The following is a 12,735-nucleotide window of genomic DNA, read 5'->3' on the forward strand; positions in this document are numbered from 1 at the left end:
TGCCTCCTGTTCTCTGCGCCACCTCTTGGGATCAAAGAACTTCTCCCCCTAACATTTACGAGGGGGGTCTACAGTGTTCTCGGTGTCGCTGGCGTCTTGATCTCCCGTGGCGATTCTCTTCCTCTTCCGTGCCGGGCATTCCGGTCCGCGTGAGGCTTTCTCCGTGGGATCCTTCGTTATGGGGCGTGGTGGGCCACCCCGCTTACACACCGGCTCCCCTGCGGAATGCCCGGGTGTTCCGCAGACGACGCACTCCGCGTGAGCCCCTTTGTGGCCCCCCCTCCGTGTGTTCTATGGAGCCGCATAGCCTGCATCGCGGCTTTTCTTTGCACGATGCCGTGGGGTGTGCCTTCCAGCATTGCCGGCATAGTGGTGTGGACATGGTCCGGCACCTCTTGACTGTGGCGCTGTTGGCGCTTCCGTCGAAGGTCAACGTTTTTGTTAGCGGTTGACCCTCTGGAAGCTCGAGAGCGATCCGGAGTGTGGCATCCTTGAACTTCTCCGTTTCCAACTGCCATTTTATGGACTTGACGTGGCCGCCAGTCTGCTTCTCGATTTGTTCCACGAACCACTCTTCCTTTTTCTGGGTTACGGGGCCGTTGTCACTCAGAACGTAGAAGTCAGCCAGTTTAGTGATGCGGGCGTGTGTCCATTTCTTTTCCAGTTCGCACACTTTCGCTCCGCATCAACTTCTCTCCGACTCAGATGCTCCCATCTCGAGTCCGTAAAAAAAATGCCGGAGTCCGGACTTCCGTTCATGATCCTTCTCAGCCGGTCCGTTTCCCGTGAAATCAAAAACCTTTCGCTCAACTCTCCCTCCTACAACCCTCGGGGGGGTACCTTTGAGGTCTGGCACCTCCCCTTTTTTCAGGTTTCTGGTGGAAAACGTTTATGACACCGATAACCGTTTTTTCATTCTTTTCTTTTTTATGGCAAATGAGCTGTGATGCCTTGAGGCCGCACTTACCCAACCTTGAGGTTAACCTCGTCGTCGATCCACCCCCTTTTCCACGACACCTTTTTCGCGATCGTCAACACCTCATCGCCGCAACACCAATCCACCTCAAGGAACACACCATCACACACTCAGGACTAAACTTTGAGAGTTCACACAGTCCAAAATATTTCCTATGTTTTTTCCTTTTGTTTTTGTTCTTTCTTGCGGTCCCGTCTGACGACGGACTGGTGACTTTCGGGTCAGGTCACCAGAAAGGGGACTGCCTCGAGGTCACATCCACACCAAACAGGCAGCGCATCGAAGAAGCGGAAGGACTAACCATGAGCCCCGGATGCTCACACAGTCTGGATTTTAGACAAAATTTATGGAAAGGGCTTCCCAGGCTGCACTGGAATCTGCTGTCCTGACTTCGTGATCTTCACGATTTCCAGGCACTGCAGAATTTTCAGAGGATCGAATGATTGTGGGGAAGTTGGGACAGACTCCCCTCTTCTGGGTTTAGGGTTGGTCTGGGGTTTACCGGTGGGGTAGGGGGAAGGGAGGGAAAATACGGGAAGCCCTCTTCCCTGCCTTTTTCCTCTCTTCTCCTTACAGGGATGGAGTCAGCAGGGGAATGTCCTGTGGAGGCCCCTATGGGTACGGCAAAGCCGTGACCCGGGACCACACAGACATGGGCGGAAGGGGTACAGAAAAACAGGCGCCAGAAAATACGGTCCTCGAAAGAGCTCCGGACTCCCAAAGTGGGGCCGCAGATAGTCCCTAGAGTATAAACTGAATTTCATCATCATCATCATCATCATCATCAAAAACCTTTCGCTCGCTTAGCTCAGTTGGTTAGAGCGTCGTACTAATATTCTATCTCCGAATACATAGTAATGCGAAGGTCGCCAGTTCGACCCTGGTAGTGAGCAATCTTTTTGCCAGCCGCTCCCCCTCCTCCGTCCTAATCTTCTTTCCTTTTTTTTCTTCACTCCCACGGAAAATTCGTTTTTTTCCGGCCTCCTCTTAACTACTGACTAATTCGGCGCTGATGATGATTGTCTCTCTGTCTTTCTCTTGTTTTTCCTCTTGTTTCACACTAAAGTTTCTTGTGGCTTGTTGGCCCTGTGATTAAGGATAAATTCTCCGCTATCCGGCTTGTTCACCTTCACAGGTTCAGGTTCGTTCAAGCCGACAGGGGGGGGGGGCAGGCACACCAAAGAACTTGGTCAAAAGCCCAGTATGTAAAGACAAAAGCATCAAGGAGATACCGGGTTTATGGTAGAGAATGAAGAGACAGAGCAAGAGCCCCACTTATCCCCTGCAGGCAAGTGATGACGGTGGATGGGTGGGCTAACGGTGAGAGTCCTGCTGCTGGAACATGACAGACAACTAAGAAGAGGCCTGTGTGTTTTTCATCATCTTTCTCTTCTTCCTTTTTGCTTCACAGAGAGTTGTATGTGGGGGTGGTAGAAAGTGGTGCAGGGGAGCGAGCATACTTTAAGCACCAGGCCACGGCCCAGATGGATAAGGCCATGCAAAAAGAGACGCAAGGAACTTGGGGGTGTTCGTGTCTTTGCGTGAAGTGAAGGCTGTGCTTTGTGCTCGCTTGCTGTGCGACTGTGGATTTGTGACTGCAAGTCGATGGTAGCAACGAAACGATATCTTGCCGTCGTCCCCTATTCCCCTTCCGTCACTATTGCCTCCCTCGCTTCGATAGCCAGCAGCAGTCTATTGAAGCCAACTACAGAGGAGCCTTGATCCTTTTTGCACTAAATCCGCGTCTAGGCTAACACCAATCAAAGAGAGGATTTATTTTTCCGCGACGGCCCAAGAGCAGAGCGAGAGAGAAAGAGAGCCTAAGATCAGCAAGAGAGAATAGGCTGTCACCGCAACCAAGCCAGAACAAGATACAAGACGAACTTCGTCTAGAAAAATCCCGCTATTTGTTGCCACGCCGTCCTCCTTCCAGCGCTATGAACCTCATGGTTTATTCGCCCGGTGGAGGCTTGTCTTTTTGAGTGGGAAGGGGCCCATCTTGGCTGTGGTGGCCGCGGGCTTTTCAATAAAGCCCCAACAAATGATGTTCTGTTTTATTTCTCCGGGACAACCTGGCTGTGTTTTGCTTTGCTTGCCTCACCGGAGAAGTGGTTACAGTTCGTGCAGCATGCAGTAGTAAAATTCGCCTTTCCCTCCTCGACATTGGCCTCTCTACCTCTCACACCCATTCGCTCTATCCCCTAGTCTCTCTTTCCTTGCCTAGTGGCTTCTCGGTTCGACTTGAGTCCTTTTCCCCCGTCTCGCTCTACCTTGTCCCGCGAAGTTGGCACAATCTTTTGACGTTTGGACTGCGACATTCTGGGCGGTGTATATTACAATCCAACTTGCCATGCATGACCCGGGGTTTGTTAATTTCGGAGGGTTGGCAGCTGGCTAGACCTCTATCACAGCTGTCCACAGCTGTCAATCCTCTCTTTATTAGCCTCCCCCAATGTGCTTCCAATTTCCTTGTTGCGTATTGCTAGTTCTCTCCCCTGAAATATGCCAAGAATCCTGCCTCGGAGTACGGAAGAGAAGAGAAGAGAACCCCCCCCTGATCGTAAGACTAAGTTGATTGTTACCGCGCGTGTGAGATTCAAATTGTGTTCAGTTATCATGAACAAGGCTCCTCCTCTTCCTCTTCTTCCTTCCAAATTCAATCAATGGCATCATGGGTGGGAAGGTGAGAGAAATATGAAGGATGGGATGCCCCTGGCTTATGGGCAACCTAATCGCGTCGCTTTGTCCCTTGTTTCGCTAGGGGGAACTCTTGTTTCTTGGTCTCTGCTGGCGTGCCGGTGTAGTTAGTCCCAGTGGAAAGCGTTGGCTTTCCATTTGGAGTTTGAGTGTTCCGAGGTGCCGAACACATTGGTTGGTGTATTAGCTCATACACGGTTGTTGGAGAGGGCAGGAATGGCAAAGCAAGACCAGAGACTCGCCCTGTTCAAGTGTTCATGCATGTGTGCAGTGGGCAGCTGGTGGCAATAGTGTGTGCATTAGTGTTTGGCTCTTTGTGAGCCAAGCCCGCGACAAGAACGAGAGCAAAGTGACTGTTTGGCCGCCTTTGCATCAACCTTTGCCTTTGTCTGCACTGGATCAATAGGACTGTGCCTCAACCCTCTGAGACAGCCAGACAACCCAAGCCCAGTCGCCAAGCCAAAAAAGAGCCAGAGCTAGAGCCAACAATCAGGAATATGCAAGTACCAGACAGACAAGAGACAATTTGAAGCTTGGGCGCATGTCTTAATGTCTTATGTGCTTGTCATTACCAGGAACCTCTTATAATCTTGGCAAAGTCAGGTGGAGAGATTCAGGGTAGTAACCCTAAGGTTAGCCAACCTTTTAAGATGGCCATGGAGACAAGAAAAAGAATGGGAAGACACATGCGAACTATAGTACGGGGTCAATGCAATAAGGAGAGTCGACAAAGAGGAGTTTCGTTAAGTGGCTGCAGAGGGACAATAATGATTCAACGTGTGCATATTATTGCCTTTCCCCTTGTGGATACTCAGTCTGTGTGTATGAGGTCTGTGTATGTGCTCTGCCTCTTTTGTTCCTCTTGCAGCGACATACATCTTCCGGCTCTCCATCTCCGCCTCCATCTTTGTCTCTACTCGTCATTTTGTCTTTGACGATCCTAGCGCTCAGATGGCAAACCAAATATTGGAAAATTGGCCCGCGCCCCACCATACCATGTCCATCTGCTGCGGCTTTGCGGGCGGTGATGGATGATGGGCGATTGCAATGGAGATGGGCGATGGTAGAGGCGAGCGGCGAGCCCAGAAAGGAATCTCATCCAAGTATCCACGTAGCCACTTAGGCGGGGAGGGGAGCCATAGAGTTGAGGAAAGAGAAAAGAGGAATGGGGAGAGAATGAGATGAAGGAGACGACCAGAATAGAGCCTGGATGGAGGGCGGAGGGGTTTTATCCCGCATCTCCCGTACGAGATAGATGCTACCATTAGGAAGGCAAGCAGAGCAATGGGCGAAGTGAAGCAGGGAAACAAAGCTATGACCGAGTTGATCGATGAGAGGAGAGGGGGGGAACAGGAAGATCTTCGTCAACGCACATACACACCCATAACTGCAAGCTCGCAACACAGGCCCACGCGCAGCCATGTGCCTTCTGTTGGTTCTCTTTGTAGTCCCGCAAACCCTGTCTCCCCATCTCCCCATCTCCCCATCTTTCTTTCTCCACCTCTCCAAGCTCGTCATCGCCTTTTCTCTTTCCCACCTGAGCCGGGTCTAAGCTTTAAACTTTAGTTTGGTCTGGTCTTGTGTGGTAGGCTAAGATGATTTGCAGATCTTCTATCCTAAAAGAGCATTTCTATTTCGAGGAACACGTTGATTTGTTGTATCAGAGGGAGGCCAGACCTAGTCTATAGAAAGAGAGAAATAGGACGAGAGTAAGACGGACGGGGAGGAGGCGAAAAAGACGAGGAGATTCTTCATTCCCCCCTCCCAAATCCCTCGGCTCACGCTGCCGAGAGAAAACAGCGCGAGGCCAGAAGCTACAAAAAAGTTTAGCAAGGAGCGAGGAGAAAGAAGAGGCAAAGGGCAAATCAGACCAGAGCGAGGCGGAGAATGCGTGTCACTCGAGGTTCAGGACATCCTTCATCTGAGCTTGAGCACAACAGAAATGCCTCCAATTCTTGTCCTGTGTCTCAGAGGTAGGCGGGGACGAGCCTGTTCTCTTGGCTCATGCCTCTGGCCCTGTGCTCTGCTAACTGGCTGGGCAGCCGGCTGACTTTCAACTGACTACATGTGGTCTTTAATGCGGCTGCTTGGCAGAGGAAGCGGAGCAGGAGCAGGAAGAGGGGGAGTGACAACAGAAAGTTTGGTCTTTTATGCAGAGCAACCTTTCACAGCACATTCGTCATCACCTTAAGATTGTCTTGTCTTGTCATCTCTTGTCTCTCCCGGTGGCTCTTGGTCTTAGTTTTCCCCTCTCTTGCTGTTCCAAGGCATGATCTCTACTTTGCGGCGCGGGAAGTAGTTGGAAACAAAGGCTCTCCTAAAATAGCCATCCCATTGGTTTGTTGCGACCAAGATGAAACTGCTGGAGCCTTGGGCCTGGGCTTGGAAGAGGATGAGGGGATTTTCCAGTAACACATTCCCTTTGAGGACTTTGAGGTCCGAGGCTTTTTTTTGATACAGGAAACTTCTAAAAAAAAAAGGCCACCAACAGATAAGGATGTATGCAGTAGTTAATGAAGGTCATTATAGGTGGTATGGGTGGATGAGGCAGAGAAAATGGAGGGTTAGAAAAGGCATTGTTCCCCATATTTCGATCTGCTCCACGTGCTGTTGTTCCTGAACTTGGAGGAGCGAGAGTCAAGAGGAAGAGGAGGTGAGGAAAGAAAAGAAGAAGAAGAAGAAGCTTGAAGTTGCTGTGGCTGAGCTCTTGTTCCTTCGGGATGGGCCTGCCAAGGTTGAGAGTAAGACCTGCTCACTTACAGGGAAGACATACAGGGAGAGCCTGTGGTGGTTACAGGGCTCAATAGGGTCTATAGAGTCTGCAGAAAGGGCACAGCAGCTCATACAACAAATATATTTACAGGGAGAGAGCGGCTTGTCTATACGACCCTCGTGCAAGGAAGGGCCTTCCAGCTCCACGAAAAAGACTCCCTGCAAATTTGGATAGGCCACAAGGGATCGCAGTGGTGCAGTAGGGGTGTCTAGGCCGCTCACAGCAGGGTGTCCTGTGCCTTCAGTGGGGCTAGGCCATGGTTTGAGAAGGTAGAAGGACTGTGGCTACGGTTACAGCAGTGGGGTCTCCGTATTTCAGCGGATATACTGTCATTTTTCCAGCCTTTAGACCCTGTAGCCCCCACTGGCAGCCTTTAAGCCCTAGCCATCTTCAAGGCTCAAGGCCTACTATGGCTTGTCAAATGTCCTCCTGCAGCGTATCTACAGCACCAGCAAGGCCGGCATGCAGGCTCTTTAGCCATAGAGGGAAGATTACTATGGCGACCAGCAAACGAAGCGGACGGAAAGGAATAAGCAAGGGAGAAGAGAAGAAGGGAACGAAAAAGAAAAGAAAAAGAAGAGAAGATGTGATATGATATCGCGAAACGAGATTACGAGAAGCATAGGCCAGAGACAGAGGCCAAGACAGACAGAAACAGGATACAAGGCAGAGACAGGCACAAGGAGGCAAGGGACCGACGAAACGACGAGAAACAAAGATCGGCCCCGGACAAGACAGAGGGGATACCAACCAAGACAAAGGCATTGCCTGATCGCCGGCTCGCTCTGTTCTTGCACCATATCGCCCGCCCCCATCGGAGAACGCCAGAGGCAAAGCAGCAGCAGACGAGGAAACAACCCAGATCAGCATCATCCTGAGATATATCAGAGATCAGAGATCAGATATCCATCCCATAGACATGGAGAAGACATCAATATTACAGAGATTTGCACTGATTTGCAGTCATATTGCTCCGATCGAAGAAATAGCAAAGATGATGTGCAATTGGGAAGACTCCGATCCTGTTTTTAGAAGCGCAAAAGAAAGAACAGAAGCAAGGGAAAAAAAAGAAAAAAAAACGAAAAGGACCTTTTGTGCGGATCTCGACAAGGCTTGGCTATTGCCCATGGACATGTTCTTTTTCATCAGGAGAACATGGGAAGCCAGAACAATGACGCGGACAGCCTGTCTTGGTAGTTGATGCCAAGGCTCTTGTAGTGCTAGAATGGTAGGGTTAAGGAAGAAACAAGGGAAATCGAAGGGAAGAAGAGAAGAAGCAGAAGAACGTACGATGGAATGTCTGGGCGCTGGATTTCGTGATTTCATGGGTAGAGAGATCTTGGTTGCGACTAGATTGGAGGGCTTGGTGCTGGGGATCGTGTAGACGAGAAGAGACCTGAGCGTTAAACAGAGGCAGAAGAGAGATATGGGAGACGCGAGAACCGGACAAGAGAAGGCAATAGAGGGAGACAAACCAGACGGATAAACAGGTACGCATGGGGCTGCCTGGTCACTAGCGAGAGCGAGGGAGCGAGAGAAAAGAGTGCCAGCCGAAGCGAAGCAAGAATTTTTCCATCTTGTTCTTGCTGGCTATTAAGCCACTCACTCTTAATCGGCGCTTTTTTTTCTCTTCTTCTTTTCCCGTCGGAAAAAACGGCTTTATTGGCAAGACTATTGGAGGAACAGAGATTTCTGTTATTTAGAGTGAAAGGCGAGGTGAAATGTGCGAGCCAGCACGCAGCTAAATGAGTGTCCGAGTGTACAGGCCCTCCGCGTGCGCAGCTGCGAGTTATTACTCCATTTGGCTCCCCTTTGTCAGGACCCGTCGTGTGGTGATGAAGGAAGTCGCGCAAAATTTGAGTTTGCTACAGTGTGCTGGTTGCTGTGCATTCATCAGCCTCGTCCTTGTCCTTTCTTGCTGGACTCTTCACTATTCGCTCGTCTTCACTCACTGTATCTTTCCCCTCTCCCTTTTCCTCCTCACACTCTCTCCGCCATTGAAACATTTCCTGAGACGCCCCAATTCAAACATCCCACTACTGACTAGCCCGGTCTGCCTTTCTGTTCTGTTCTGTTCTTCCTTTTCCCTCGTTTGTCGCAATAAACCCCCAATAAAGCCCTGTCTTCTTCGTCTCCTCTTTCTCAAGCCCGCTCTGGTCTCGCGCGCTATCGATCTCAGTGCAGGCAAAGCACAATATCACTTGGCACGGACGCTGTTCTTTTGGCTAGGTTTATACAAACCCTAACGGACTGTGCCATGCCTGCACCGTAACCCTCATCCAGGGCGAGGGTCCCTGGCAGTATCATGAACCCATGTGCTGAACCAGAACCAGGGGACCTCCAGGAAGGGGGGCGTGGCAAAATGAGAGCTGGGGAGGGGAGGGGTGGAGATACTCCCGGCAAAGGGGGTGTGCGGTTAATCTAACTAACACCCGCTGTCCTTGGTTCTTCTTGCCTCTCGTCTCTTGTTTTATAACTACAACCCAACATCCACCTTTTCTTCTGGCTTCACTCCTGGGAGACTCTCTTCTTTGCTCTTCACTGATTCATTGCGAGCCTTGAGTCACTCATACATTCTTTTTGGTTCTTCCATCATCTCCTTTGGGCTCTGGCTGTTTGTTTCATTCTCTTACAAACAACAGCTTCTCTTCAGGACCGCATCTCGAGACTCACCAGTCCAAGTTCTCGTGCCTCTTTCTCGCACCACCTCTCTACCTCTCTACCTCTCTACCTACCTCTCTTTTCTTCTCATCTGTCATACCTCTTCATCATGGCATCCATCGCCGTCCCCTCACCCGCCACAGACGCCTCGCGCAAGTACCAGCTGTTCCCCAAGGCCCAGAGCTGCTTCTCCAAGACCCAGGCTGCCGACAGCGGTCTTTCACAGCCAGCTACTTTCCGTCTACGCAAGGATCCCGCTACCGCTTCTTCGCCTGCTTCTTCTCTGGGATCAGTCTCTGGAAGCACTCGCAGACGCAAGGTCAATGTGCCTGAGATAGAGCCTATGACCACCGTCCAGGAAGCTGCCATGGACTCACGTGAGTACAGTATCTCCCACATTCTCCGTCTCTCCTAGCTAACATCAAACCCGCCCTACTAGCTACTGTTCCTGGCCTGCGTCCCACCGTCGAGCGCTCTGCATCTGGCCCTAGCTCTAGCTGGCGCGCACACATTGTCGACTTTGTCAACCCTGCTTCTTCCTCCACCTCTTCTCCTTCAAAAGACTCCAGTCTAGCTGGCGCTGCCTCTATCAAGCGTTCCGACTCGCCATCCAAGAACCTCGCTCCTCTCATGATTCCCAAGAACTCTGCGCGCTCTGCGGCCTCTGTGTCATCGCGCTTCCGCAATGGCTCATCGCTGGACAGCTGCACTAGCGCCAGTGCTAGCTCTAGCCTAAGCTCCAGTGCCAGCTCTGCCTATACCTCCAACTACACCTACCGCCCCGAAGGCTCGCCCGCTGGCCGCCGCAGCCCCCAGACTGTTCACCAAAACCAGGAATCTCGCCCGTCACCCTACCAGTGGGAACGCGCCACCACCCCCCCTGCCGGAAGCCCCCCAAGCGTGCCTTCTAAGAGTCCCATTACCTCTGCGCTCCACCACATCCAGAACTCTCTGCATAGCCGGGACCTCTCTGACTCGTCTGCAAGCTCTAGAATTATGGATCGTGGCCGTCCTCGCAAGCGGTCTCCTTCTAGCTCTACAACTTCTACTGCTACTTCCACTTTCACTTCTGCCTCTGTTTCTACTATTGCTTCCTCTGTAAATTCTGCCGTGTACCCCCAGACCTTCTACCATGCCGATATCCCTTCGCCTAAGCGCTCGCCCAGCAGCGAGCGCCGTGCCTTTGAGTCACTTCCTACTGGTATGACCTTGTCATCTGCCACTGCCACTCTGTCTGGCCCAGAGCTTCTCTCCCTCCGTGCCCAAGCTCACGAGCAGGCCTGCCGGTTCAAGATCTTGCGCGCTTCCGACGTCGATGAGCTATCACGTGAGTTGCGTGTTCTGGATGAGCGGATCGAGATGCTCGGCGCCGAGTACTTCAACATGCGCGGTACACGCCGCAATCTGCACGGCCGCGTCATGACTCTTTTGCGCGCCCGCCCACGTGTCTCTCTGGACGCTATTTCGCGCCAGGAAGAGGCCCTGTGTGAGCTGGATGCTAGAATCGACGAGATGACGGCCCAGATGGCTACCGTAGAGAACCGCCGCACGCGCGTTCGCCAGAAGCTGCTTGAACATGTCGCTGCTGCCGCCATGATCCCTGTTATGCAGCCTACCGCACCGCCCAAGTCTCTTGCCCCCAGCACTTCTCACCACTATGCATCGACTTTGAGCACCCCCCTCGCAGCCCTGTTAAGCCTTCCCTGGCCCCGCTTAACACGCAGACTTCTGAGCGCGAGATCTCCCGTAGTGTCTCGGCCTCTGCCCTGCGCAGCGCTGCTGCTGAAAGCGCCGCTGCCTCGCTGCAGAGCCAGACCCAGTTCCAGGCCCCACCTCGCAGCTCTAGCATCCGTCGTCCGACTATCAACTTCCCAGCCCCGCCATCGGCATCAGGGCCGATTACTGTCCGCGGCAAGACAGAGAGCATCTACATTTATGCCGGCAGCGATGTGTTTGGTCTCGCCTCTGTAACTGAGGGAGAGAATGCCATCCCCCCGCCGCCGCCCCCTGCTTCGGAGAAGACTGCCAAGCTTGCCACCGCTGCCCACAAGCTGCGCGACACTGAGCGACGCCAGGTGCAGCGCTCGCGCAGCCATGAAGTCCTGTCATCGGGCTCGTTTGAGGCTCCCCGCAAGAGCCCGACCCCGCCCACTCCCACTTCGCGCAGTGCCAAGATGCTCCAGACTCCATCTTCACAGCTGGCTTCTTCGGCGGCATCGGTCCGCTCGTTCTCAGACCTGCCGCTGTTGCCCTCTGTGGCATTTGTGCCGGGATCGACTTCCACTTCTGCTTCTTCCACCCCGGTTCCTTCGCATGACGAGGGCGCAAGCAGTGACTCAGAAGTTATGTTTCTGACGAGCGCTGTATTTTCGGGCTAGACCCTCTTCTTTTCTTTTTACATCTTCTTGTCTCTCTTTTCCACAGGCTTGGACAGCCACTGCCTCACCACCATTGCATCTTTGATATCCATATTTTGCTTTCTCTTTCATTTTGTCTCTGCTCTACCACTCTCGCTTCCTATCTTGGCTGCATCTTTTGTCATGTACTGCATACATCTTCCTATTTCCTTTGTCTATATCTCAGTGTCTGTGAGACGCTTTTTTTTTCTTTCGCATTAGACGCTGCCCCAGAATGGAACTGGCTTCTGGCGCGTTTGCTATTCACACGATTTTCTTTGTCTATTTCTTTTTCTACATATTGTATCTTACATTTCGGCGTTTCCTTGTTGCTTCTTCATCGTATACCGGAGGTTTTTTTGTTGGATTTTATCTCATTACATCTTGGCGGGGCTTGCTATCTTTTCTTCGATATAATATCATTTCCTTTTATTTTTGCAATTTTATTTACCCTGTGATTATGATCGTGAATTGTTCTGCTTCATTAACTTTTCAAATTATACGCTCGGTCCGCCACTCACCCACAATGTCTAAGACGGACGGCGTCTCCACTCCTGTGGCGTATCGGTAAATTGCTGGGTATTCCCACTCTCACATGCAGACCCTAACTCCAATGATGATTCCTCACCGCCTTTAAAATCGATAAAGCGTGTTAGTTTGGAGAAACAGGCAGGTGGCAGTAAATATCTGATTTGATGAATGGCATTCTCTCATTGTGCATTCCATCTCTTTTCTTTGTCTTCCACAAATTCATTGCAGCCAAGAGCATTGAAAGCGGAACATTGAAACGAAACAAGACGAATCATCTTTTTTTTGCATGAGTCGCATCATTGGATCATTGCGGCAGAATAGGAAAGGCTAAAGCTTAATTGCAGGACAAGCCGGCTTTAAAAAAATTGGACTTAGACTTGGGTGAGCACAAGCGACGATCAGAGTCAAGTTGCAGAGCAAGGTGCTAACAACCTTCATCGCAATCTAGAGACTCCTTTTCTGCATTCCTTGCTGCTCTCATTTTCTGCGCCTTTGCTGCTCCCTTTATTTGCATGCCACCCCTCTTCTAGGGACGACAATTAACAAGAAGACCAAGACAGCTACTACTAAACCTAAATCAAGCTCTGAAAGCGGCAGACCCCTCATAAATTACCATCCTTGTTTGGGTTGGTTCTCGCTGGCTGTTAGCTGCTAGCTGCTAGCTGCCGGCCGTTGGCTGCTGGCTCTTGAAGCTTTTGCTG

General features: G+C 51.4%; 1 protein-coding gene across 1 annotated transcript; it reads left to right on the forward strand.

Moving 5' to 3' along the window:
• Positions 1 to 9,216: 9,216 nt before the first annotated feature.
• Positions 9,217 to 11,485, forward strand: HOO65_070553 (uncharacterized protein; the record flags this gene model as incomplete). Its single annotated transcript, XM_071004923.1, has 3 exons — positions 9,217 to 9,484; positions 9,547 to 10,798; positions 10,858 to 11,485. 3 exons carry the CDS (start codon positions 9,217 to 9,219, stop codon positions 11,483 to 11,485), a joined length of 2,148 nt encoding a protein of 715 aa, XP_070857271.1.
• Between the last annotated feature and the right edge of the window lie 1,250 nt (positions 11,486 to 12,735).

This window comes from Ceratocystis lukuohia (assembly GCF_044167205.1).
Source record: "Ceratocystis lukuohia strain C4212 chromosome Unknown Supercontig7_pilon, whole genome shotgun sequence".
NCBI lineage: Eukaryota > Fungi > Ascomycota > Sordariomycetes > Microascales > Ceratocystidaceae > Ceratocystis > Ceratocystis lukuohia.